This window comes from Solanum stenotomum, chromosome 5, assembly GCF_019186545.1.
Source record: "Solanum stenotomum isolate F172 chromosome 5, ASM1918654v1, whole genome shotgun sequence".
Lineage (NCBI taxonomy): Eukaryota > Viridiplantae > Streptophyta > Magnoliopsida > Solanales > Solanaceae > Solanum > Solanum stenotomum.
This window is the reverse complement of record NC_064286.1, coordinates 28433384-28458080: the sequence shown is the minus strand read 5'-3', so window position 1 is coordinate 28458080 and position 24697 is coordinate 28433384. Positions and strand designations below refer to the sequence as shown.

Genomic DNA, 24697 nt, shown 5'->3' with positions numbered 1-24697 from the left:
GGGTCGAATATGATTAAGACGAATATGTCGAGTTAGAGCACGCCCTCTTTTGCTTTTTCAAGCTATGAATGTAGAGATCAGGTTGAAGAGTGAAAGGGACGAAGTGGTATGAAGTTGCTTAGCCCCGTTCCTCTTCGGCGCAAGAGCGGTGTGCCGCGAGTGGCTTCTCGATGAATAAGCTGTGATTGCTCTTGTTGATACAGTTTCATTTTTTAGGCAGCTTCGTATTCTAATGATCCCGTCTTACCTGATGATTAGGATTTGCTTTCCCTATTTGAAAAAAAAAGTTTCCTTTCAACTTGACGTTCTTTATCTTCCTCGGTTTTTACCCCACGGAAGGCGACCCGCCGCGCTGGGCTATAAGATAAGATACATTTCTTGTACTACTTGATTGACTGGCTACACATTGCTCTACATGATACTTATTATGTGGTTGCACATTTCCATTATGTACTTTCTATGGGAGCCATTTTTACTTTATTTGTAGGGGAGATCTACGAAGGAACGCCAAAAGCGAAGACAGCTCTCTAGGTCCCTACCGACGCGGAAGGAGGGACTTCGCTAAAGATGGTATGTCTGTGCGTGAGGAAGGTCTTTTTCCTGGCCTCGCCTTATACAACTACTTAAATGCCTATAAGTCTGAATCCTAACCTATAACTTTGATTGCCCCGCTGACTTTTTCTAAAAGCACCTTGGGTCGGAGGCTAGTTGTAAAGTAAAGAAGGGTGGTGCACTTTCGAGCTTTCAACGGGTTCGGCTATCCTTTCACCGTCCCTTTCCTATTTCGCTTTGCCGCCTATTACAGCCCCTTCCCGGCTTGCCTAGCTCTCAGGTTGGCCTTTCTACTTGACTAAGTAGTATTCCACTCGTGCAGTGGGTGTATGGGCTAGCCCATGGTGCGGTCAGGGAGCACAACCTCCCGAGCACTAGGTTCAAGCAACTTCATACCACTTCATCCCTTTCACTCTTCAACCCGAAAGAGCTGCCTGGTGATCCCTAGGTGGCAACACGTTCGGTTGTTAACTCCTCGCGCCGCTGCCAACGTTTCTAGGACCGACCGACACCTCACCTGTACAGGTACCTATGTAGTGTAGTCTCGATTGGTATAGTGTGTGCCACCTGTTTTCCGATGGATAAGCGAACCGTACCGAGCCTGCCACTTGTCCGCTTACCGAGGAATAGAAAGGAAGGACCCAAGGCCAGAGCAAGTTGGGTTAAACTTCCTTGAAAGGGTACAAAGTGGATCCTTGTACCATACTCGAGCTTTGGATCAATTCCTTTGACCGGTCCTTTCGGTGGAAAGATGTCGGCATATCTGCTCTTAGGTGAGTATCCGCCCACTTTGAAGCATGACTCTTTCTATTTCTGTGCTGACATTTGAGTTGTCTCCCTTCCTCTTTCCAAATAAGGATTGAGGGGCGAGGGCGCCGCCTTCCAATAAAAAATTCAAGAGGTAATAGATGTAACTTGTTTGGTTTACAAGCAACTGACATCAAACCTCTCTTGTTCGAAAGAATTGAAACACATCGAAATGGTACCAGCCGGGTTAACCAGCTTTTGTCTAGGAAGCGGTCACGACATCTTGTTGATATTGATTAAGGAGTTTGATGGAGTTTAGATGACTGAATCCATAAACCTAGAAAGTCGCCGTCACTGGTACTTTTTTATTAGAATTTTACTCTCTTGGTCTTTACCTTTGCTTCGAGGGACGTGAGCTTGTTCTCGAATCAGTGCACTATGAATCGAAGATTGAAGATGATTTTCGACAAGCGCACATTCATAGGGTTGACTGCGGACGATTGTTATACGTCCGCCAGCAGTCAAGATTGAGAAATTGTACAGATTCCATTCGACAATTCATGTCTTCATTGGTAACTAATCACCTTTGGGTAGAAGAGAAAAGAAGGCCCGGCTCCAAGTTGTTCAAGAATAGTGGCGTTGAGTTTCTCGACCTTCCTGGGCCGAGGCCCCCCTTAATGGGTTCTAATTCTAAGAAGGGGGCGGCGCCCTGAATCAATCACTCGAAGCAAGAAAAGTCCATATAGCAGTCAACAAAGGTTTAGTGCTTCTCTTACCCCCTCTCATCGTTCATTAGGATAAATAGTAGCTATGTTTCCACAACTTATAGACTGGTATAACCTATTCCATGTATTAAAAGATATAGAAGATTTGGGTCGTGTACAACAACTTTAACCGCACAAGCCTGGGCTGGGCCTACCGCTTCTTATTATGGCGGCTATGTTTTCATGGCGAAAATGAACGAAAAGCGAGATGAGCGTGCTATTTTCAAATCAGTTTCAATAGATAGCAAGTTCCTATGTTCCTAAGGCTTGTGCCCTATAGAAAGGGTAGAGATAGGGAGTGCCAGAAGTCATCTCTCTGACACTGGTTGTTCTTTCTACCTAAACTTGCGGCTTCTTTCATCAAAGATAGGTGTGAGATAATTTTCTCGCTAAACCCCTTTCCTTACAGTCAAGTGGCCCAGCTGCAACAACTGTCGATTGATAGGCGACCCTATCTCTATGCAGAAGCGACTCTAAGCGATCACGAGCGAAGACGTGTTGAAGTGAAAGCGCTTTTCATTTTTCATTCGTGGGTATTGTTGTTGAAATCGGGCTGAAAATTAAGGGAATGAGTCTGGGAATAAGAATTGGGCTCAACATTGGAAGCAACAATATGGCTTGGATTGCAATTGAAGAGTTGGCCTAATTATAGCCAATTGTAGTTTTTTTTAAAGGAAAAATTACAGAAATCCCACATTTTAGTTTACTTATCATCATTATCCCCTATAAGTTTTACAAATCTCCAAAATCCCTCATTTTGCGCATCAAATTAGTGTATCGTGTGCATTAGATTAATGTATCTCGCGCACCAGATTAGTGTATCATGTATAAAATGTACATCAGATTAGTGTATCATGTATAAAATGTAATGTATCTTACTTAATGATTAATGTATCTCGCGCATCATATTAATGTATCAGCGCTTATATTATTGTATCCGTTTGAGGGATTTCTGTAATTATAAACTTTTAAGGGATATATTGTAATTTTGCCTTAAAAGTATGTGATTTCTGTAATTTGCCCTTACTTTAATCCGGCTAAATATTGAATGAGACGAATTAATATTAATTAATTAACGAGCTTATTAATCTTAATGAAATAAAATAATTAGCTTAATTATAAACTAATAACTCAAAAATATAAGCCAACTTAGTTACACTAGTTTAATAAAATAGTTAACCAAAAGAATAAAATCTTTTTGGGTTGATTTTCGAATATTTAATAAATATACTAATTATATATAAAATTATGTAAAACATATATATTATTTAAAAAAATATTAAAAAGGATAAACTATTTAAAATAACTTGCAAACTATTATTATTATTTTTTTGAAATTTTCTAAAATTAATTATTTTAAATCGCTTGAAATTGAAGAAGCTCGATGATTAATTTATATTGTGGAGGGTCAAAAATTGGGTGTCTAATACTTGCATTGTTGCAATATTCAACTGAGCGGTTGTTTGGTAGAGTGTATTGGAGAAAATAATGCTTGCAATTAACTTGATGTATTATTAGTACCTTGTTTGGTACACTTTTCTAACCTATGCATAACTAATGCTTGTATTAGTAATACACTCTATTGTGTATTGAAGAGTGTATTACTAATACCATTTATTTCTATGCATTAGTAATGCAATGGGTTCTAATGCATGCATTAACATTATTAAAGACACAATTGCCCTCAAAAACTTTTTTTACATCCTTTCCATTATATTTGTTGAGGGTATTTTTGTAAACAAATATTTTTTCTAAAAAAACTATGTAATGCATAATATTTTTTGTACACCAAACCAAACATTGCATAAAAAATATCTTATCATAACTAATGCAAGCATAACTAATACAAGCGTTACTAATGCAAGCATTACTAATACACTATATTTTGCATTATTTTTATACACTCTACCAAACGACCCCTAAGTGTCTCATTAGCTCTAATACTATTTATACATGATTTTACAAGATCTTTGCTTCATCTCAAAGATTCTTGAATTCCTCCCAAGCCACATTGAATGAATGCATTTTGCATATGCCATTTTGAGTATTTAAGAAGTTCTGGACTTCCTTTTTGTAATGTGAACTATCCAGTATTGTATTTGCTCTCAGGTGACTAGAGTGGGAGGAGTAATCAGTAAGCAACTTATCACCCACTTACACAACTTGAGCTCTTGTTGATTGCATTTATCACCTAAAAGTCTAAGCAGAAATAAATAACACAGGTACTAATTAAATCGGTAAGCAATACCAAACCCAAAAAATGAAATAGGAAAATAACCAGAATGTGTTTGAGGAATAGTTGGCGTGGCGTGGTAGTTCTAGATTAAAAGATTTAGAGAATATTTGATCTTGCTTACCTTATGTTATATGATTCTGCTTATTTTAATAGTTTTATCTTGATTTGCTTGTAATATTCTCGGACTAATAATTCAGGTTAACATTTAAGTTTATTTTTATTGCTCATTTCATAGGTATTTTTTATGGCTAGTAATAATGCATATCAATTGGATCTCAGTCCACCTGAACCATCTGTATTAACTAACAACTCACCCATAGGTAACGAGATATATGTAATGGAAGTGTTGATATGATTTTAAATATGAGGAGAGGTGATGAAAAGTTTTGGGACCTCGTAAAGAAACATCCCATTACTCATCTTGTTATTAGTAATCCTACTCCATGTCCTCAGTGATAGCAAAATTCAACGGCATATGAAACAATGGTAAGTGATTCATATATCTTTTGGTTCAATTAAATAGTAGTAGCCACATCTTTCTAATGCGCCCACTGCATCTAAGATATGGATACTTTCTGAGGTTCATTTTTGGTACCTTTTGTACAGTGAAGAAACAAATTGAATATCTTATCATCGGTACAATGAAAAATCGGTACACTAAAAGAGCAATTTGAATACTTTAGCTTATGCTTTCTAGATATAAAACAAGAGAATCTTCACTTGGAAATTGACAGTCGGAGCTTCTGCTTTACTGGTAATGGTCGTCTACCATGCATCAGCTAGTTCTCTAATACAAGTTCAGTTGGCATGTGCTTGTTAATTAATCATATTTAACTCATGGTTATAGTAATACTATTGGTATTTTAACATCTTTACATTATTTTTTAACATAATTGCTCAAATTTTAGTTGAAAAATTGGAAATTTATCCTTATTTGCCAGGAAGTATATATGCTCGACAAAAATAAAAGAGTAATTGACAAATTATGAGGCGAAGTTTATTTAGAACTCGACAATGACATGAAGCTATATTCTGCAATTTGGAAGAAGAAAAAACTGCTATATATTGAGTATATGTATTCAATTGGTTATTGAATAGATCATGGAGTGTGGAAATTAAATATTATGTTTGTTGTAAATGTTTTAAGCTCTGAAAACTGATCCAAATTTTTCTAATGAGAATGTTGCTTACTGTTCTTAGTCCTGCAACTATCAGAAATTGTAAATGTTTTAAGGTATGAAGGCTGGCCTTTTCTTATGTTTCTGGATGAAGTACTAAGAGAAAAACAGACCAGCCAATTAAATTTGTCGTTGTAAGAAAATTTCCCAATCATACACAGCAATTCTTGCTTTTTCTCTCTCTCTATATATATATATGTCAGCCTCACCTTGAAGTTCTGACACTTAGATAAACTTTGATATAAAGGGGTTCAATTCTTTAGCAGAAAAGATTGAAATGCTTTTTCTCTCTCTCTATATATATATATATATATATATATATGTCAGCCTCACCTTTGAAGTTCTGACACTTGGATAAACTGAGATAAAGGGGTTCAATTCTTTAGCAGAAAAGATTGAAATAACAGAGGTTGACATTTCGGGTTACTTAAGCTTAAAATGTCATTAAAATTAAAAACATTACTCACAGTAACATTTTAATTTGTTAACTCCGTTAGTCATTTGTTTTTTTGTCATTGATTTTTTTTGAATAAAATAATACCTAATAACGTTACTGTCAAATACATTAATACTAGTTTTGTAAAAAAATAATATTAAAAAACGTATTATTTTAATGAATTAAATTAAATAATGGCTTATTTCAGTTAAAAATTTTAATGGTGAATTATAAACTCAACGTTCAACATTTATACAAATTGATGTCTTTTTTTAATTTATAATTGGTATACAAGACGCACCTGTTAAACACAAAAAAAGAAAGAGTTACATTAACATGCCATTTGTACAGTAACATTCACCTTCAAATTCGAAACATAAATTGCAATTCATAAACTAATTTTTTGAAATTGTTATATTTTTCACCATATTGAACTAAAACTGATGGATATGTAGCTATTTTTCTCCATTACTGCATCTGCATTCAGACTAGAAAGGTGAACGGAATTTGTAAACCGTACGTTATTTGAGGGCTTTAATTTGAAGAAAGAGAGAATTGTGGAAGTTGAAAAATAGATTGGGAGGAATATCAACAGATCTGGTTACTTGTTGATCTGTAGTTAATTATTTTATCCCTTAAAATGTTTTTTTACCCAAAAAAGACTACTCCATTCATATTTAAAGTAACATGCATGTGATATATGAAGATGTTTCAAAAAAATGTTTCTTCTATACGTCTGGTGTCCCATAATTGAATAGATTTGGTAGAAAAATCCCCCAGCCACATAAACAAGACAAGAAGAAGCAATACATACATACATACAAATGTTAGATGAGTTGCCAACTTTTCAGTTACAAACTAATGGACATCATAAATCCATATCCTTAAACATGGATAAACTAGCCAAAAATCAACAACAACAACAAAAAAAGACTTGATAATTGGATCATCATCGTAAACGAAAAAGGAAAAAAAAGCAATATAATGGTACTCGAAAAAAGTCTACCAATGACTGCAGGAGATTCAGAATGCAGTTATGCCAATAATTCAATCCTTCAGGTTCAACTTCTTCATGCAAAGCCAAAAAAGTGTATTCATTCAATATTATACAATTATACAATAGAGATCCATCAATCCTTTATTATGTACAAATCTCTATACTTCTTCTGTTATATACAATTAGCTTTTTAGTGTTTCTTTTCCATTTAGGTAACTTTTTAATTTCAATTTTCCACATGATAATTTTAAGATCACTAACATTAAAAAACATTTTGATATATACAATTCAAAACAACAAGATTTAAAATTTCAATCACTTTCTTAGAGTATTTTTTTAAATAGTTATTTAATATGTATGAATAATATAATGTACAAATATTAGATTTAGAATGTAGTTAGTGTTATTTAAAGTCGTCCCATAAACTAATAGAAGTAGAGTATAAGCATTTGTATTAGTGAGTGATTTGTGTTGTTTGAATTTTCAGAGAAGAGTTATAGTAAAGTCAAAACCTTTATTAGAAGAAAGTGTAAAAAATATGTTGAAGAATGGTATTTTTCCAAAGTGTTTGAGAGTAGCAGATCTGGGTTGTTCTTCAGGAGGAAATACACTTTTATGTATGAGCAATGTGATTGATACAGTTCATAATATGTGCAAAGAGAACAAGTATGAATCACCAGAATTTCAAGTGTATTTGAATGATCTGCCAGATAATGATTTCAATACTGTCTTCAAATCAATTCCATCATTTCTTGAAAAATATGGGAATTGTTACATAGCAGGAGTTGCTGGTTCTTTTTATCAAAGGCTTTTTCCTACAAACACCTTGAACTTTGTTCATTCTTCTTATAGTCTCCATTGGCTCTCTCAGGTATATATAATCTTTAACGACTACATATATTGTATTTTGTTTCATAATAGTATTACTTACTACTCCATTAATAGGTTCCAAAAGGGTTGGAGTGTAACAAAAAAAGTATACTCATATCAGAATCAAGTCCTCCACAAGTAGTGCAAGCATATTCCAATCAATTCAACAAGGATTTTTCAAGCTTTCTACGCTTTCGTTCTCAAGAAGTAATGAGTGGAGGGCATATGGTCCTTGTGTATGTTGGCAGGAGCAATCCAGATCCAAGAAGCTATGATTCTTGCTGTTTGATGGATTTACTAGCAAACTCACTTCTTCATTTAGCAGCCCAGGTTGTTTATTTATAGGGAGAAGGCACAAGTACCCCCTAGACTATGATCGAAATATCAGAGACACACTTTAGCTAAACTAATGTCCTATTAACACTGAACTCATTGTATATATATTGTTGTACACCTTTTGGCTTATGTGGCACATCCTGTTACTCCACGCAGTTGAGGCTTGTGGGATACATTTGAATGCCACGTAAGCCAAAAAGGTGTACAAAATTACAAAAAAAAATGAGTTCAGGTGGGTAATAAGACCTTAGTTTAGTTAAGGTGTCTCTTTGGAATTTGGGTCATAGTCTAAGGAGGTACTTCTACCTTTTGCCCTTTATATATATATATATATATATGTGTTTCTCACCCTAGCTCCTCACTCAACTAACACATTTTTTTTTGTTTAAATGGAAGCAGGGCAAGATTAAAGAGGATAAAATTGATTCATTTAACATTCCTTCTTATGCACCATATGAAGAAGAGATAAAGAAGATCATACAAATGGAAGGATCATTTAGTCTTGAAAAACTTGAAACATTTGAGACTGATATGACTGCCATTGACAAACCTTTTGAGGATATTGCCAACTTAGTAGTTAAGACTATAAGAGCTGTTACTGAGGTTATGTTGGCTTCTCATTTTGGAAACTCCATAATTCATCATTTATTCGACATATATATAAACGATGTCACACAATATCTATCCATGGGCAATACCATCAAGTTCTTCAATATTTGTTTATGTTTAAGGAAAAAATAAATGATAGGCAAGTTGCTAGCATGTACTCAATGAAATAGTTAAAAATAGTGCACGCCCCAACACCATAATAATTAACATGAATGTGCATGTATGAGATGTTGTTTAATTAGATGTAACATTAATCCTATAAATATTAAATATTACTTTTTCTATTTTAATTTGTTTATCTTATAACTTATTTGACCAAATTTTTTAAAAATAAACTTGTTTTGAAAAGTATCTTTTGTATTTTACAAGTAAAATTATTTTATTTAGCATCAGGAATTTCTGGGGTAGAAAATCATACTTATACTTGCTAGGCCCCTACTTTGGTAGACCCTCTAAACACAACCTCTTGGACTATCATCTTAACCACCTTACGGGTCATTTTTTATTTTTTTTTTGGTTTTACTCACAACTTTCCCTCTCAATCTAACATAGTACACACATGCAGCATGTTGGTAATTTTAAGAATAAAACTATATCTGCAAACAGAGAAATAGTATAGCAATAGAAGAACATTTTCATTGATGTCTACCAATGATATTTTTAAAAGTCGGAATAAAACAAAAATAGTTGAATATACGATACTACCAAATTTACTAAATTAACTCTTAAAAGTAGGAAATAAATGGCTAACAACAAATTGATTAAGTTTTATTCAAAACTAAAATAGTAAAATAATATTACTATAGTTCTAAAGCAAATTTCTAAACTCTTTGTTTTGAAAACTACAAACTCCAATTTTTGTATGAGAAGCTCAAACTTGCTGACCGGTAAAGTCTTAGTGAATATATTAGCCAATTGTTCTTCCATCTTATGGTATTAACGAGTTATAGTTTCATCCTTTTGCATTTCTCTTAAGAAGAAAAACTTGATGTTGAAGTGCTTAGTTTCTTCATGAAACACAACATTGTGAGAAATAGCTTTTATTGTTTGGTTGTCTGCGAACACTTCAATGCTTCCTGTCAGTTCCATATGCAAATCAATCAATTTTTTGTTCAGTCACAATGCTATTTATTGTTGTTGTAGCTGCCACTTACTCAACTTCGACTGTAGATTAAGCCACAATATATATTGTTTCTTATAATTTCATGTGAAAATTCTAGAACGAAGACTAAAATAGTACCCTGGAGTATTCTATGAATCATCCATGAAATCTCTTCAATTATAATTACTATACCCAAAAAGCATCACATGTTAATTTTTCTGAAGCTTGACTTCATAGGTGATGGTTCCTTTGATGTATCGATCGATTCTTTTATTTATCTGTAAATGTGTTTCACTCGGATAATGCATAAATCTTGATAGAACGCTTACAACATACAAGTGTTTGTTACGATACATCAAACACCCAATGAAACTTAAGAAGTGTGTTTCCTCCACTCTTTTGGCTCCATCATCTTTGCTTAATTTCTCTTTTTGATTCACGGGAGTATTCCTTTATTTGCAAGTTTACATTTTGATTTTTTTCGAGAATTTCTTTGCCTACTTTTTTGGCAAATGAAATACTCATCTTTTTCTTGTATGATCTCCATTCCAAGGAAATAAGTCATCATATCAAGATCAGACATTTCAAAGCTTGCACCATATTTTTCTTGAACTCATCAACAAGCTTTGCACTGCTCCTTGTTATAAAAAGGTCATCCATATAAAGAGAAATAATAAGAACCTCATTGCTATTGTATTTAACATACAATGTGAATTCTAGAAGACTTTTTTTTTTTTAAAAATCGAGGCCAAACTATCACGACCCAAAAATGGACGTGATGACAATTGTCTATTCCCACTAAGACAAGTCGACCTCCACCTAAACTAAAAGAAAGAAATGTGGAAAACAGTAAAAACAAGAACAAGATAAAGTGGAAAACTTATTCTTCTATGAAAACCCCTAAAATTTGGTTGTCATCTGTACAAGCCACTATATACATAAGTGCGAAATTAATAAATAAATACAAGTCTCAACCTTTGTTTCTCAAATAGAACAAAGTGTAAGAAAAGGAAAAAGAGGGTCCGCCGAATGCAAACAACTACCTCTTCAAATCCTTGACAAGCCCCAAGATCAAGAGAAGAAGAAATAGATCAAACAGGTCTGGGCTCGGAACATACACAGGTGTAGAACCAAGGGGTGGGTACCAACAACAGGGTACCAGTAAGCAACCTACTAAATAAAGCAACTAGCTAAAATATGGATATCCTTGACTCTCCAACCGAACCTCCTCAAATTACAACCTGCAAAAAAATAAGCTCAACCTAGCAATTCTACAACATATGACTCACAAGGCCCAATATTCACAATCTAATAGCCACAATTCAACAATCAAATAAATCAATCTCAAAGTCAAGTAGTTCAATCACACACAATGTTGTATGTCAATTACAGTTAACAACCAAGTCACGCATAAACATCATATGCATCAAGTTACAATAGTCAACCTCTCACCGGAACCATTTCCCATCAGCTTGATAACCCTTTACGAAAATGACCTAGGCATAATAACACTTGCCGGTAAAGACCTCGACCTCATAAACACTCGCCGAAAATGGCTCTGGCCTAATAACGAACGAAGCATAATAGTACTTGCCGGTAAGGACCTTGGCATCATAATCATCACATGCCTCATAACGGTGTTCAATGATCAATGACACAAGCAATATTACACTATATAGAAGAGACAATAAATTACACAATTCAAGTCCACATTCATGGTTTCAAGCATTTCATCAATCAATTAATAAGGGCACACTAAGGCAATTTACATCATCATGTTCATCACATAGCCTTTTTTCATTTCAACCCCTTTTATTCATTTAGATGTATCAAGTGTACAATTAAACCCTTCATCTCATCCCTATTACTCTTAATACACAAGCAACAAAGAAGCATACGAATTCAACTAGAATACAAGATTTAGGAAGCCACTTGCCATAAATCAATCAACAATCACTCCAAGAGTTGAGCTTTCCCCTTCCAAATCACTTCCAAAGCCAAACAATCTAAAATAATCAAGTGTTCACAATCAGCCATCAGAAAAAAACACTTCCCACATCAATTATGTAAAGAAATGAGTCAATCAACTCAAAAACTCACTATCAAAATGGAGATTTGAATTCGGAAAATAATACTTGAAAATGATGTTTAAGGCTTTAGGAAATAATTAGAGAAAATCATTTCAAAAAAAGGATCAAAACCACTTCAAAATCATCATTTTACTAAATTCTTGGGTTCTTGAAAAACCTTACCATTAACTCACAAAAATCCCACAATTTAATGTTAAAACTCATAATTAATCAATGGAAAATGAATATTTAGGGTAAAAAAACTTACCAAACTAATCTAGCACATATCCTTTCAAAATTCGCCACCAACGGTTCCCAAGTTCAAAAATAGTGAAATGAGACTTAAACCCTAGAATTTTCAGACCAAAACCCTCTTAGGTATCGCACAAGCGACCAGGGGTTCGCTTAAGAGAACTATGCTAAAAACTCGGGCGTCTCTTAAGTGAAGCCTCCTTCGCAAAAGCGAAGGTCGCTTATGCAACAGGCTCATCGCTTAAGCAAAGGTCACTTAAGCAGCTGGCCTTTGCAAAAGCGAAACCTGCAGACACCATCAACTTCAACCAATTTCTAAAATATCGAAAGGACCCAGGACACTCGAGATTCGTTCGAAACCACATACACACAAATCACATATGCAAATCGATTATACTCGATGCTATGGACTCGATGGAACTGTCAAAATATGAATATGAGGTCACCTAGACCCGACATCTGTGAATATCACAAGAAACTAACTTAACACCTAAAAAGGTTAAAATAAACTCAGGACCTCTCAAAAAACTCCAAGCTAACATCCGAGGAAGAACATCACTCCAAGCTAAACATGTTCAACATATCATCTCATGAAATCTATAGGCAACTTATACTCAAGCTAAACATGTTCAACTTATACTCATGTACATCATCATAAGAAAAATCAATTATGTAAACTCATTTTCTTTCAAAACTCAAGTTTTTCATGAACATGCATAACATAAGGAAATCATGGAAACACATAAAACACATAACTCCAAACCAAGGAACAAACCAAGAGGAACTTATTACCACAAGCTAGAGTAAGAGTAGAAGGAAAGAGATGAGGATATCGGGAAATCACATTGGCCTCGGCCTCACAAGTAACACCCTCAACTAGATGATTCTTCCACAATACTTTCACGGAAGCAACTTCCTTTTTTCTCAATTTCTTAACTTATCGGTCTAAAATCTCAACTGGAACTTCCTCATAAGAAAGACATTCCTCCACTCCCAACCCTTCAAAGGGAACTATGGATGTCGGATCTCCAACATACTTCATAAGCATAGAGACATGGAAAATTGGATGCACTGATGTCAACTCACTAGGAAATTCAAGCTCATAAGCAACCTTACCAACACACCTCACAATTTTATACGGGCCTACATATCGGGGACTAAGCTTCCCTTTCATATTGAATCTCATTACACCCTTCATGGGTGAAACATTCAAGTAAGCCCAATCATGAATATCAAACTCAAGATCCCTTCTTCTCACGTCGGCTTATGACTTTTCCCGACTTTGAGCTGTTTTCAACCTATCTCTAATAAGTCAAACTTTTTAAATGGCCTCATGTACCAACTAGGTACCTATTAGGGTAACTTCACCAACCTCAAACCATCCTATAAGAGATCTACACCTCCTACCGTATAAGGCCTCAAATGGAGCCATATCAATACTCGACTGATAGCTATTATTATAAGAAAATTCAATCAATGGCAAATAGTCATCCCAATTACCCTTAAAATCAATCACACAAGCCTTCAACATATCTTCCAAATTTTGGATAGTACGCTCTGCCTGCCCATACGTTTGGGGATGAAATGTCGTACTAAGCTTAACACGAGTACCAAGACCCATTGGGAATGATTTCCAAAACTGAGAAGTGAATTGGGTACCACGTTCGAAAATAATAGACAAGGGTACTCCATGCAACTTTACCATTTCTCTTAAGTACATCTTGGCATAGTCCTCTGTTGAATAAGAAACCTTGATGGGAAGGAAATGAGCTAATTTCATTGTCCGATCTATTATTGTAACACCCCAGAAACTACTAGGCTAAACTAGAGGTAAAAGTGAGGGTTAACGTCAAGGAAGAAGGGCTAGAGCCAAGGAAAATTGGCAAAGGCCAAGGCAAGGGCCCAAGGATGCCCAAAAGTTGGCCAAGCCACTACCCCACCTCTATGAGGGTCTTTCCGACCCGTGGTGGCCACCATGCCCCATGGTGCCACCCGTGGAGGGCTAGGCAGTAGCCTCCCCAAAATTTGCCTGAAATGTTGCTCCTCATCATGATCCACTTCACGGCACATGGGATGAAGTTGGTGGTGTGAGGGTTAAGAGAAGTGGATTAGCCACTGTCTCAAGGGCCACGAGAGGGAACACGGCTCGTGGAGGCCCTCATGAGGTTTCCATGGGCTTGTGGGCTAAAGTCACATGATGCCTAGCCACTGCCTCAATTCTACGAATGGGACCATGCCTCGCGGGGCCCCTCGTGGCACCTGGGCAGCTCACTTAAAGTGAGGGGCGTTTTGGGTACTTTCGATTTAAGTCTTATTAAAGTGAAGTCGTTTTGCCTTAGTTTTATACACCTGTATAGGTTATTTTTAGTCAAATCCACCTAAACTAAGTCATATTTTCCAAATACCCAAATATTTCCCAAAATTCATCTCCTCTCAAAAAAAAAACTCTCTTTAGAACTTCAAGGAAGAAGAAGACGAAAGAAGGTGGAGTTAGGTTAAAGAAGCAAAGTTTTCACATAAATTTCATTAGGATTCATAAATAAGGTATGTTAGTCCTTCATCTATGGATAGTATTCATCCATGGAGTCCCTTCAAAACTTAATTTCAAAGATAGAAATTCCCGCAAAAAGCTAGGGTTTGACTCCAAGTCTTGGGTTCCTTTCAAAAATGATTTTAATAATTGAATTACTTTATATTATGATTTGAATTGATGATTTATGATGGTTTTTATGTTTAAACCCCCAAGAACCCATGAAATCCCTATTTTTTCCCAATTAATATCTTGTGATGTGGGTTTGTTGATTATTACTTGAATTATGGTAACATCCATGTCTAATGTAGTGAGTTCTTGATGTGTTGATATGGTATGAGTTTTGATCCTTAAAAGGGAAAATTATAATGTTATGCGTGATTATGATATTTATGTATATGCTTTAACAACACTTTCAGAGTAAAGTGATTATGATTATGATCTTGTTGGGTGTTGTTGAAAGGCTATGCTAAAACTACACACCTATGTATGAATATGTTATGATGTGAAAGATTTCCTCACAATTTGATGATTCTGAGGTTGAAAGGCTATTCTCACCTATTGAATCTATGAGCTATCTTACGAATTATGTTGGATTGAGTGTCAAGGAATTCTTCCACAAAGGATAGCTCATTAAATCCCCCTGGAAGGGTGCCTTAGGCCTACCGATTTTTGATTAAGGGTGCCTTAAGCCTACCGGTCCAAGGTTCATCATTTCACACATGAGAAGGGCTACCACCATTAGGTCTACCGATTTCATGGTTTTACATTTATTTAGGAAAGCTAGACTTATGAAAGGGCACCATTTCTTAGTTTTGCCGATTCAGGTCTTGGCCTAGAATTCCTCTTTTAGCATTTATAGAAAGGGCACAATTTCTTAGTTCTAGCCCACTTTACACGTTCATGCATTCAAGACTTTAAGTAACAAGGAGAGACACTTTAGTCTATCAACCAAGTCACATCATTATCATCTAAGGATACTTCATAATCCAACATCACTTCATATATACATCATGAGAAGTCATACTTTAACTCACAATGCTATCCACTTTACATAGGATCATCACAGGATCACATAAAACTCATTCACACCATACCTTCACATATAGCTCCACATAAAACTCATTCACATCATACCTTCACATAAAACTCTACATATAGCTTCATATACGACTTTACATATAGCCTCATATAGGACTTTACATATAGCCTCATTTATATATAATAATATAACAATACAATAACACTCATATAATGCCCTTCATGGCCTCAATTCACAATAATACAATATTCCAACATTATGCAACAACTTCCCCAATGCCTTCATGGCTACAATTCACAATAATACCACACAAGAACAAGATATAACACTTCCACCAAAGATGGATTCAACCTACCAACAACAATTAATTCAATAAAGAGAGTTCAAGCTTTCTTACCATAATTCAAAGCCATAGCCAAAATCACCAAAAATCCAAGCAATCACCAATACTTCACTCATAAGGCTTACCACCCTTAATTCACCCATTATCAACAATTAATCATGAATAAACATTAAACAACACAAGAGATATCAATACAATTCACTTTACACATAATTCCATCAACTTTGAATTTATAGAAATAGACCCACTTCATAAACACATTTTGGGGTTTTGTAGAATACAAGGATTCATGGAGTTTTTCATCTTAAAACATCAAATAAACATCAATAATATCATAACTTATCATTTGAAATCGTTTCATGCAAGAACCCATGAGTTTGAGTAGAAATTAGGCTTTTTCACAAACTTTGGAAAAGTTGAAAACCATTTGAAATTGGCTCTAGGGTGATAGCTTGCCCTAGATAAAGAACTCCCATACCTTTACTAAGATTCCCCAAGAAATTTGATGAAGAAAACGTCTTGCATCCACAACCCTAGCTCCCACTTCTTCTTCTTCTTCTCTTCTTTCTCTCTTCTTCTCTTCTTCACTCAAGAACCCTAACTCTTACTCTTTTAAAATGGAACAAAAATGATCCACAATCAGCCTAACACAACAATATAACCTCAAAAGAAATGATTTGTGAAAAGACCAAAATGCCCTTAAATTTCCGGACGGACTCCCTGCCAACTGCCCAACTTTCAAAGGGCATAACTCGCTCATACGAACTCGGAATCGAGCAAACTCGGTGGCGTTGGAAAGATCGTTCCAAGGGCTTTCCAAACATAACTGGAACTACTCCTGGATCATCCTGAGCTAGGAGTTATGACTGTCAAAGTTGGCCAAAAACTCACTGATTTCCACACTTGGCCGAATTTCCAGATTCTGAATTTTTTTCCAAAAATGAATACTTCCAATTTTAAGCTTCTTCATATTCATTTTAAATTGTCGGATGTTACAATAGCTACCCCTAGATGAAGGATCACCATACCTTAATAGATGAATTCCACGAAAATATACTCAATTATCCTTCCTCTTCAAGCCCTAAGTCTTCTTCTTCTCTTGGTCTTTAATGAAGTTCTACAGAGATGTAATTTGGAGAGGGAAGGGTTTTAATTTGGGGAATTTGAATAATGAAATCTAAAATAGGTTTTTAATGTTTTAATACTCTTAAAATATCATAATACACTTAAAATAATTAATTAACTAATTACCAAAAGACCCCTACACTTGGCCGAGCCAAACCAGAAACTGCAGGTGTGGACCACGGACCCAATTCACGGATAATAGATGTGTCCATGGACCATCCTGGCTATTTGTGGTTTTTGGCTGGGGCTTGGTCTTGAAGGCTGCTGCAGGGTTCGACCTACGGAGGCCATCCACAGACAGTGTGAACCCCATCCGCAGGTCTCCACATTTTGGTGACTCCAAGCTTTCTTTAGGGTCTTGGGGGTTAGACAAAGGGTCCTCCTCAAGGACCCCTAGGATGGTCCTTGGGAAGTCGTACCTTGACATTTGACCCCTAAACCCCTTAACCAAAGCTTGAGACGACATTAAATACCCTCAAACTTCACACCAACTCAAACACACACATGTTAGGCTCTAGTTTGACTTATTCATTTTAGGGTCTTTACAAGAAGTCCGTTTAGGCTTTCTCCCAAGGGGGAGATGGGGTGCTTAAAACCAAGTTGGGTTCTGTGTTCCGGATGTTGATGGTTTGAGGAAATAAATTTTAGAGAAAGCTCATAATTCTCGGTATTCTATTAATTCGGGAGCCACCAAGATGTATTGTGATCTACAGGAAGTTAATTGGTGGAACTGTATGAAGATAGATATTGCGGATTTCTTGGCAAATGTCCAAGTTGTCAACAAGTTATGGTTGAGCATCAAAGGCCGAGAGGCTTGTCCCAAGAAATAAGTATTCCCAGTTGGTTAAACATAGCATGACTTTTCATCCCCAAACTGATGGGCAAGCGGAGCGTACCATCCAAACATTGGAGGGTATGTTGAGGGCATGTGTTATATACTTCAAGGATAATTGGGATGATCACTTGCCATTAATAGACTTTGTGTACAATAATAGCTATCACTCAAGTATTGTTATGGCTCCCTTTGAAGCCTTATATGGTAGGAGAAGTAGGTCTCCAGTTGGTTGGTTTGAGGCAGGTGAAATTTTTCTAATTGGTCCTGAATTGGTTTATGAAGCTATTGAGAAAGTTCGGCTCATTAGAGAGAGGTTGAGAATGCTCAAAGTAGACAAAAGTCTTATGCCGATGTGAGAAGAAGCGATCTAGAATTTGAAGTCAATGATTGGGTCTATTTGAAAATCTCACCCATGAAGGGTGATGAGATTTGGCAAAAAGGGAAAACTTAGTCCCCGATATATAGGCCCATATCAAATTGTGAAATGTAATGGGAAAGTTTCCTATGAGTTGGACTTGCAAAATGGTTGGCCTCGGTTCATCATGTTTTTCATGTTTCTATGCTTAAGAAGTGTATTGGAGATCCGTCATCCGTTATTCCCCTAGAAGGGTTGGGAATTGATGAAATTCTTTCATATGAAGAGGTTCCAGTAGAGATCCTAGACTGGCATGTCAAGATATTGAGAAATAAGGAAATAACTTTCGTGAAGGTTTTATGGAGAAATCACTTAGTTGAGGGTGCTACTTTGAAGGACGAGGCCGATATGAAATTCGATATCCTCATCTCTTTCCTTCTATTCCTATTCAAGCTTGAGGTAATTAATCCCTCTTAAGTTTCAGTGTTTTGGGAATCATGTGTGTTATATGTGTTTTTCCATGATTTCCTTATGTTATGCATGTTCTTGAGAAATTCATGTTTAGTAAGAAAATGAGTTTTCATGATTTATGTGTTCCTCATGTTGTTGTGCATTTAGTATGAGTTGCATATATGACTTCATAAGATGAGTTGATGGACATGGTTTGTTATGCTTTTGAGAGTAATTGCATATTGGATCCTTAGTATTGTGTTAAGCATGCTTTTAGTTGGAGAAGGTAGTTCCCCCTATGATTATGAGAAATGTTGAGTTTCATTAATAATGGGTTGTTAGATGTAGTTCCTACTTCCTTGTGTTGTATTGATTATGTTTGATATGGAGTTGAAGTTTCCTCCTTTGAATTGTGCATTATTTTGATGTTTTATGCAAGATGGGCTGCTAGTCTTGAGTCTTCACTTTCATAAGTTGTCTAGATCGTCATTCGAGGGGGAATGTTCCCAAGGGGGAGATATTGTAACACCCCTAAAACTAGAAGGCTAAAATAGAGCTAAAGAGGGTTAACATCAACGAAGAAGGGCTAGAGCCAAGGAAAATAGGCAAGGGCCCAAGGATGCCCAAGAGTTGGCCAACGCACCGCCCCAACCTCCACAAGGGTCCTCATGACCCGTGGTGCCACCAGTGGAGGGATAGGCAGTAGCCTCCTCAAAATCTGCACAAAATGTTGCTCCTCTTCACGAACCCTTCACGGCTCATGGGAAGGCTCGTGGGAGGGAGTTGGTTGTGTGAGGGTTGAGAGAAGTGTTTTAGGCACTTCCTCAAGGTCCACAAGAGGTACCACGAATCATGGAGCCCCTCATGAGGTTGCATTTGTCTTATGGGCTGAAGTCACATGATGCCTAGCCACTGCTTCAAGTCCACGAGTGTGACCACGGCTCATGGGACCTCTTGTGGCACTTGGGCAGCTCACTTACAATGAGGGGCGTTTTGGGTTATTCCGGTTTAAGTCTTATTAAAATTAAGTCGTTTTGCCTTAGTTTTATACACCTATATACATTATTTTTTAGTCAAATTCACCTAAACTAAGTCATATTTTCCAAACACCCAAATATTTCCTAAAATTTATCTCCTATCCTAAAAAATTCTCTCTCTAGAACTTCAATGAAGAAGAAGGAAGAAGGTGGAGTTAAGATTCAAGAAGCAAAGGTTTTACATTAATTTCATTGGGATTCATAACTAAGGTATGGTAGTCCTTCATCCATGGAGTCCCTTCAAAACTTAATTTCAAAGATAGGACTTCCCCCAAAAAGCTAGGGTTTGACTCCAAGTCATGGCTTCCTTTCAAAAACGATTATAATGATTGAATTACTTTATATTATGATTGAATTGATGATTTATGATGGTTTTTATGTTGAAACCTCAAAGAACCCATGAAATCCCTATTTGTTTCCCAATTATGATCTACTGATGTGGGTTTGTTGATTATAGAAGAATTTTTTGAGATTATGCTAGTTGAAATTAGGTTACTTGAATTATGTTAACATCCATGTCTAATGCAGTGAATTCTAGATGTGTTGATATGTGATGAGGTTTAATCCTTGAAAGGGAAAATTATGATGTTATGCATGATTATGAGATTTATGTATATGCTTTAAGAACACGTTGAGAGTAAATGATTATGATTATGATCTTGTTGGGTGTTGTTGAAAGGATATTCTCAAACTACACACCTATGTATGAATATGTTATGATGTGAAAGGTTTCCTCACAATATGATGATTCTCTGGTTGAAAGGCTATTATCACCTACTGAATGAATGAGCTATCTTATGAATTATGTTGGATTGAGTGTCAAGGCATTCTTCCATGAATATTAATTTAAGTTAAGACTTAATATGAACTCCATGTAAATTATTGCTTAGCACCGAGTGGATATTGAATATCAGATTGAAGCTCTTGCGTTAGAAAGGCCGGGTTTCTAGAAATAATCTCTTGAAATAGAAGCTTGTTAGAAAGGACGAGTTTCTAGTAGCAATCTCCTTATCCCATAAACTATTTGCCCCCATAGGTTATTTAGCTAGTGGATCTACCTAAGTTAAGAGTATGGTTCTACATTAGGCAAGTAGGACAACCCTTTTCAGTGTGGGTAACACCGGATTCAATGTTAAGCTCACATGGTCTGTGTCAGTTAAGTCTTATTCACACTATGTGTCACGGCCCAAGGGTATACCCTAAGGGTAACATGGCGTACTTGACCCCGAAGGGGTCTCATACAAGCCCTTAGCATATCGTAACATAAGATAATAGAAAAGTATGGAAATTTTAAAACTTGTATCCATACAATCGAAAACATTTTCATAAAGCAAGTGGAAGTCTTTATTACAGTTTTATCTCAAACCAACTAATAAACTCTTGTATAAAACTATTTGGACGCAGTCCATACAAAGTCTAAAAGATAAAGAAATGACATAAAAGAAATAATGGTTTCATCCTCGAAGCTATGAGGAATCACCAAATCTTCAACTCTTCTTACTCCTTAGAAACCTAACCTCCAAAGGAACTCAATCTCTGAAACCCTACAATTGATTAGAATGTAGGCAAAGTATGCGTTCGTACAAAATATACCAAGTATGAAAGGTAGCACAACATCATAAGAGCATATCAAAATGGTTAGTCAACATAAGACATAAGCATAAAAGATAATAACATAGTCATAGCAAAATCTCCAACATAAGCATCATATAATCATAAGTCAACATAAGACATATTTAATGAGCATAGGAAATTAATCATGTTCATGGCATAGTCTTTGCTTAGACCTTCGTACTAACATTCTTCAACTCTTAGTCTTTCATATTATAAGAGAACTACTTCACAAGCCACCACAAAGCATACTGCAATGTATGAACAACATCCCATAATACCATCCAAACTAAGTACCCTTTTTTGGTCATTCTTCTGCATAGTCCACAATCATAGTCAAGACTTAAGTTTTCATATAATGAGAGCACTATACTCCTAAGTAACCTCAAAGCACACTTGTGAAATGCATGGGTGGCATCCCATAATACCACACACTAAGCATATCCTTGAACTCGCCATATTTATACTTACCATTTATACGTGTCACTCTTGACCTACTTCATATAGAAAAGAAACTATCAACTTGAGTCACTCATATCATGGAAGGAAATTATAGAAACAATCCAAGCTAAGTCTACACTATATAATAGACATATCATAGGTAGCTTCAAGTCATACTTGTGCAATGTATGAATAGCATCCCATATTACAATCCACACTAAGTAGTACTTTAGGCTATCATACTGAAATGACTACTATTTTCATTCTAGACTACCAAAGAATAGCACCATATTAGGTTAGACCAAGCTAATCATCTTGCTAACATAACTATATTATGCTAGGCTAGCTACCTAGGAAGATACACTATCATGCAAGTCCAAGCTAATCTAGGAAGGCTACAAGAGTTCCATCCTAGCTACCATGAAGTAGTCTTAGACCAACTAAGTAATGCTACCCCTACAAGCACCCTATTATGCTAGTGTAAGCTACCCTTACGAGAGTGTGATGTCTCAATCCTGAGCTACCCTTAGGAGAGTATGTGTCCTCTATCCTAAGCTACAATGTAGTGGTCTTGGTCTAACCAAGTCATGCTACCCTTGAAGGCATCCTAAGAATGGTAGTTCAAGCTACCAATAGGAGAGTACAAATCCTCAATCCTAGGCTATAATGACTATCCCTAACTCAAGCTACTCTTGACATGCATCTTACAATGCTATGTCAAGCTACCCTTAGGAGAGTATCGATCCTAAATCCTAAGCTACCAACCTTGGTCTTGTCTTACCAAGCCAAGGTATACATGAAGGGAACATATGTCACAACTTCAAGCTATTCTAATCTAATATGCTTTTATTTACTTTAGGTGATTAGCTTTTCAACCTAGAATCAATCTATGTGAGGAGACCTTTCACATTCTACATACATGCATTCATATAGTTCTAGGTAGGTCATGTGGGTAAAAGCCTTTCACCAAAACTCTATCTATTTTGTATACCAATTTTATGCAAGCTATCTCGTCATATTAGACTTGCTCTATAAGCCCTAGTGATCATAAATCTTGGATTTCAAGCCCTACTCTCAAGCTTTACTCCACAATCATCATATTAGTTTAGATCACAAGACATAATGATCACAAGCCTTAGTCATAGGCAATTCTAGTCATAATTCATCATAAAGTCCCAAATTCAATCACTACAAATCATGATCTATCATACATTCATAAATCTAGTATCAATTCATGCTCAAATGCTTTTATTCTTGTAAGTTACTTATCCATAACATCTATTCTAGAAGATGAACTTAGAACCTTCAATTTCACCTTTCATGGCTTAAACCCACATAACTCAAATCTAGGGTTAACCATGGAATTCACATAAATTCATCATAATATCATGAATCAACACTAAATTAATCATAAATAAGTATTATCTAGCCAATTGGAATCATACCCTACTAAACCCACACATTCGAAGAAACCCTAGCTTAGATTGGGGTTCTTCTTCACAAATTTGGGGAAATTCTAGGGGACTCTATGGGTGGAGGAACCCATAGATGAATAATCTAAACATAACTTAATTCAAATCCCTACACAAGCCTTCAACAATGGAGTCTTTGTTCTTTACCTAAGCTTTAAGCTCTTTCTTCTTCTTCAAGCCTTGGGTTTTCTAGAGAGAGAAATATTCTTTGGAGAGGATGAAGTTGGGTTTTCTTTGGATTCTAGGGAGAATGACTTAATTCAAGAAAAATTGAGTCTAAAAAGCATATATACTTGCTAGGAAAAGAATAAAATAAAGTAGGTTCAATTTTGGAAGAAAACTAAAGACCCTTAAGGTTTCAACTTAAAACTAACTACCCCTCAGGACTTGGTTTGCCAAGGACACTAGACGACAAGCCTAATGGACCCTTGGCTCACCTAATTTTCCAGTATTCTCCCTAAAAGGCTAGCTCACATAGGCGATGGAGGGGCCCTTGGGCGATGCGCCAACCAAGTAGGCGAGCCCCAACCTAACTCACCTAATATTCCAGTAGCTTGGTCGTGGGGACAGCCCACTAGGCGACCCCAAGAGGACATGGGCGACTCACAATGTCCCTTAGGCGACCATGCTGCCCATTCGCCAAGAAGGTCCAAAAAAAATAAGTTCTCCTTCACTCTTCCTTGATAGCTTAGCCCCTTGCCCGCTTCTTAGAATTTTACCCCCTATCATTTTAGCTCTAGTTTAGCTTACTAGAATACGAGCTATTACACTATGACAAGAATATGAATTATGAACTATGGCTACTCAAGAAGCTTTACTTATTATGGGTGGGATTATGGGATCTTATTCAAGCATTGCACAAGTATGATTTGAGAGTACTTATGGTATGTTTATCTTATGATATAATGATCTATGTAAGGAATATGCTTATGATTTATATTTTTCCATTATCTTCAAAATGATGCTTTAACCTAGTGAATTGCATGCGTTCAACTAAAATGTCCCTTTTTGCATGATTTTTGATGTTTTTGTGCATGGCTATGATACTTCGTGCATTTTTTTACTAACCCATATTTTTCTACATTTTTTCCCAAGAGTAGGGTCCAGTTCTCAAGGTGGTCAACATTGTGGCTGAAGCTTGGATTTGATCATTTCTCCTAGCTTGTTGGTGAGTCCTCATGATTCGAGGACATATGTTTTCAATTAGTAGTTTATTTCCTTGTATTTCTTTTATAGACTAAGTGTATGGGCTATGACCCCTTTTATTTTCGACTATTGTAATAGATTACTATATTGACACAAGTCTAG

At 36.0% G+C, this 24697-nt stretch overlaps 1 protein-coding gene across 1 annotated transcript; it reads left to right on the top strand.

Moving 5' to 3' along the window:
* Window positions 1-6897: 6897 nt before the first annotated feature.
* LOC125865569 (benzoate carboxyl methyltransferase-like) lies at window positions 6898-8857 on the top strand. Its single transcript, XM_049545770.1, has 4 exons — window positions 6898-6972; window positions 7398-7781; window positions 7856-8110; window positions 8516-8857. Exons 1-4 carry the CDS (start codon window positions 6898-6900, stop codon window positions 8855-8857), a joined length of 1056 nt encoding a protein of 351 aa, XP_049401727.1.
* Window positions 8858-24697: the final 15840 nt, after the last annotated feature.

Excerpts from the sequence above, each read along its gene's own strand:
- LOC125865569 (XM_049545770.1), top strand. The coding sequence starts at position 6,898 with ATGGTACTCGAAAAAAGTCTACCAATGACTGCAGGAGATTCAGAATGC. Across the intron at positions 6,973-7,397 it reads CCAATAATTCAATCCTTCAG|AGAAGAGTTATAGTAAAGTC; the intron begins GTTCAACTTCTT and ends TTGAATTTTCAG. Across the intron at positions 7,782-7,855 it reads GTCTCCATTGGCTCTCTCAG|GTTCCAAAAGGGTTGGAGTG; the intron begins GTATATATAATC and ends CTCCATTAATAG.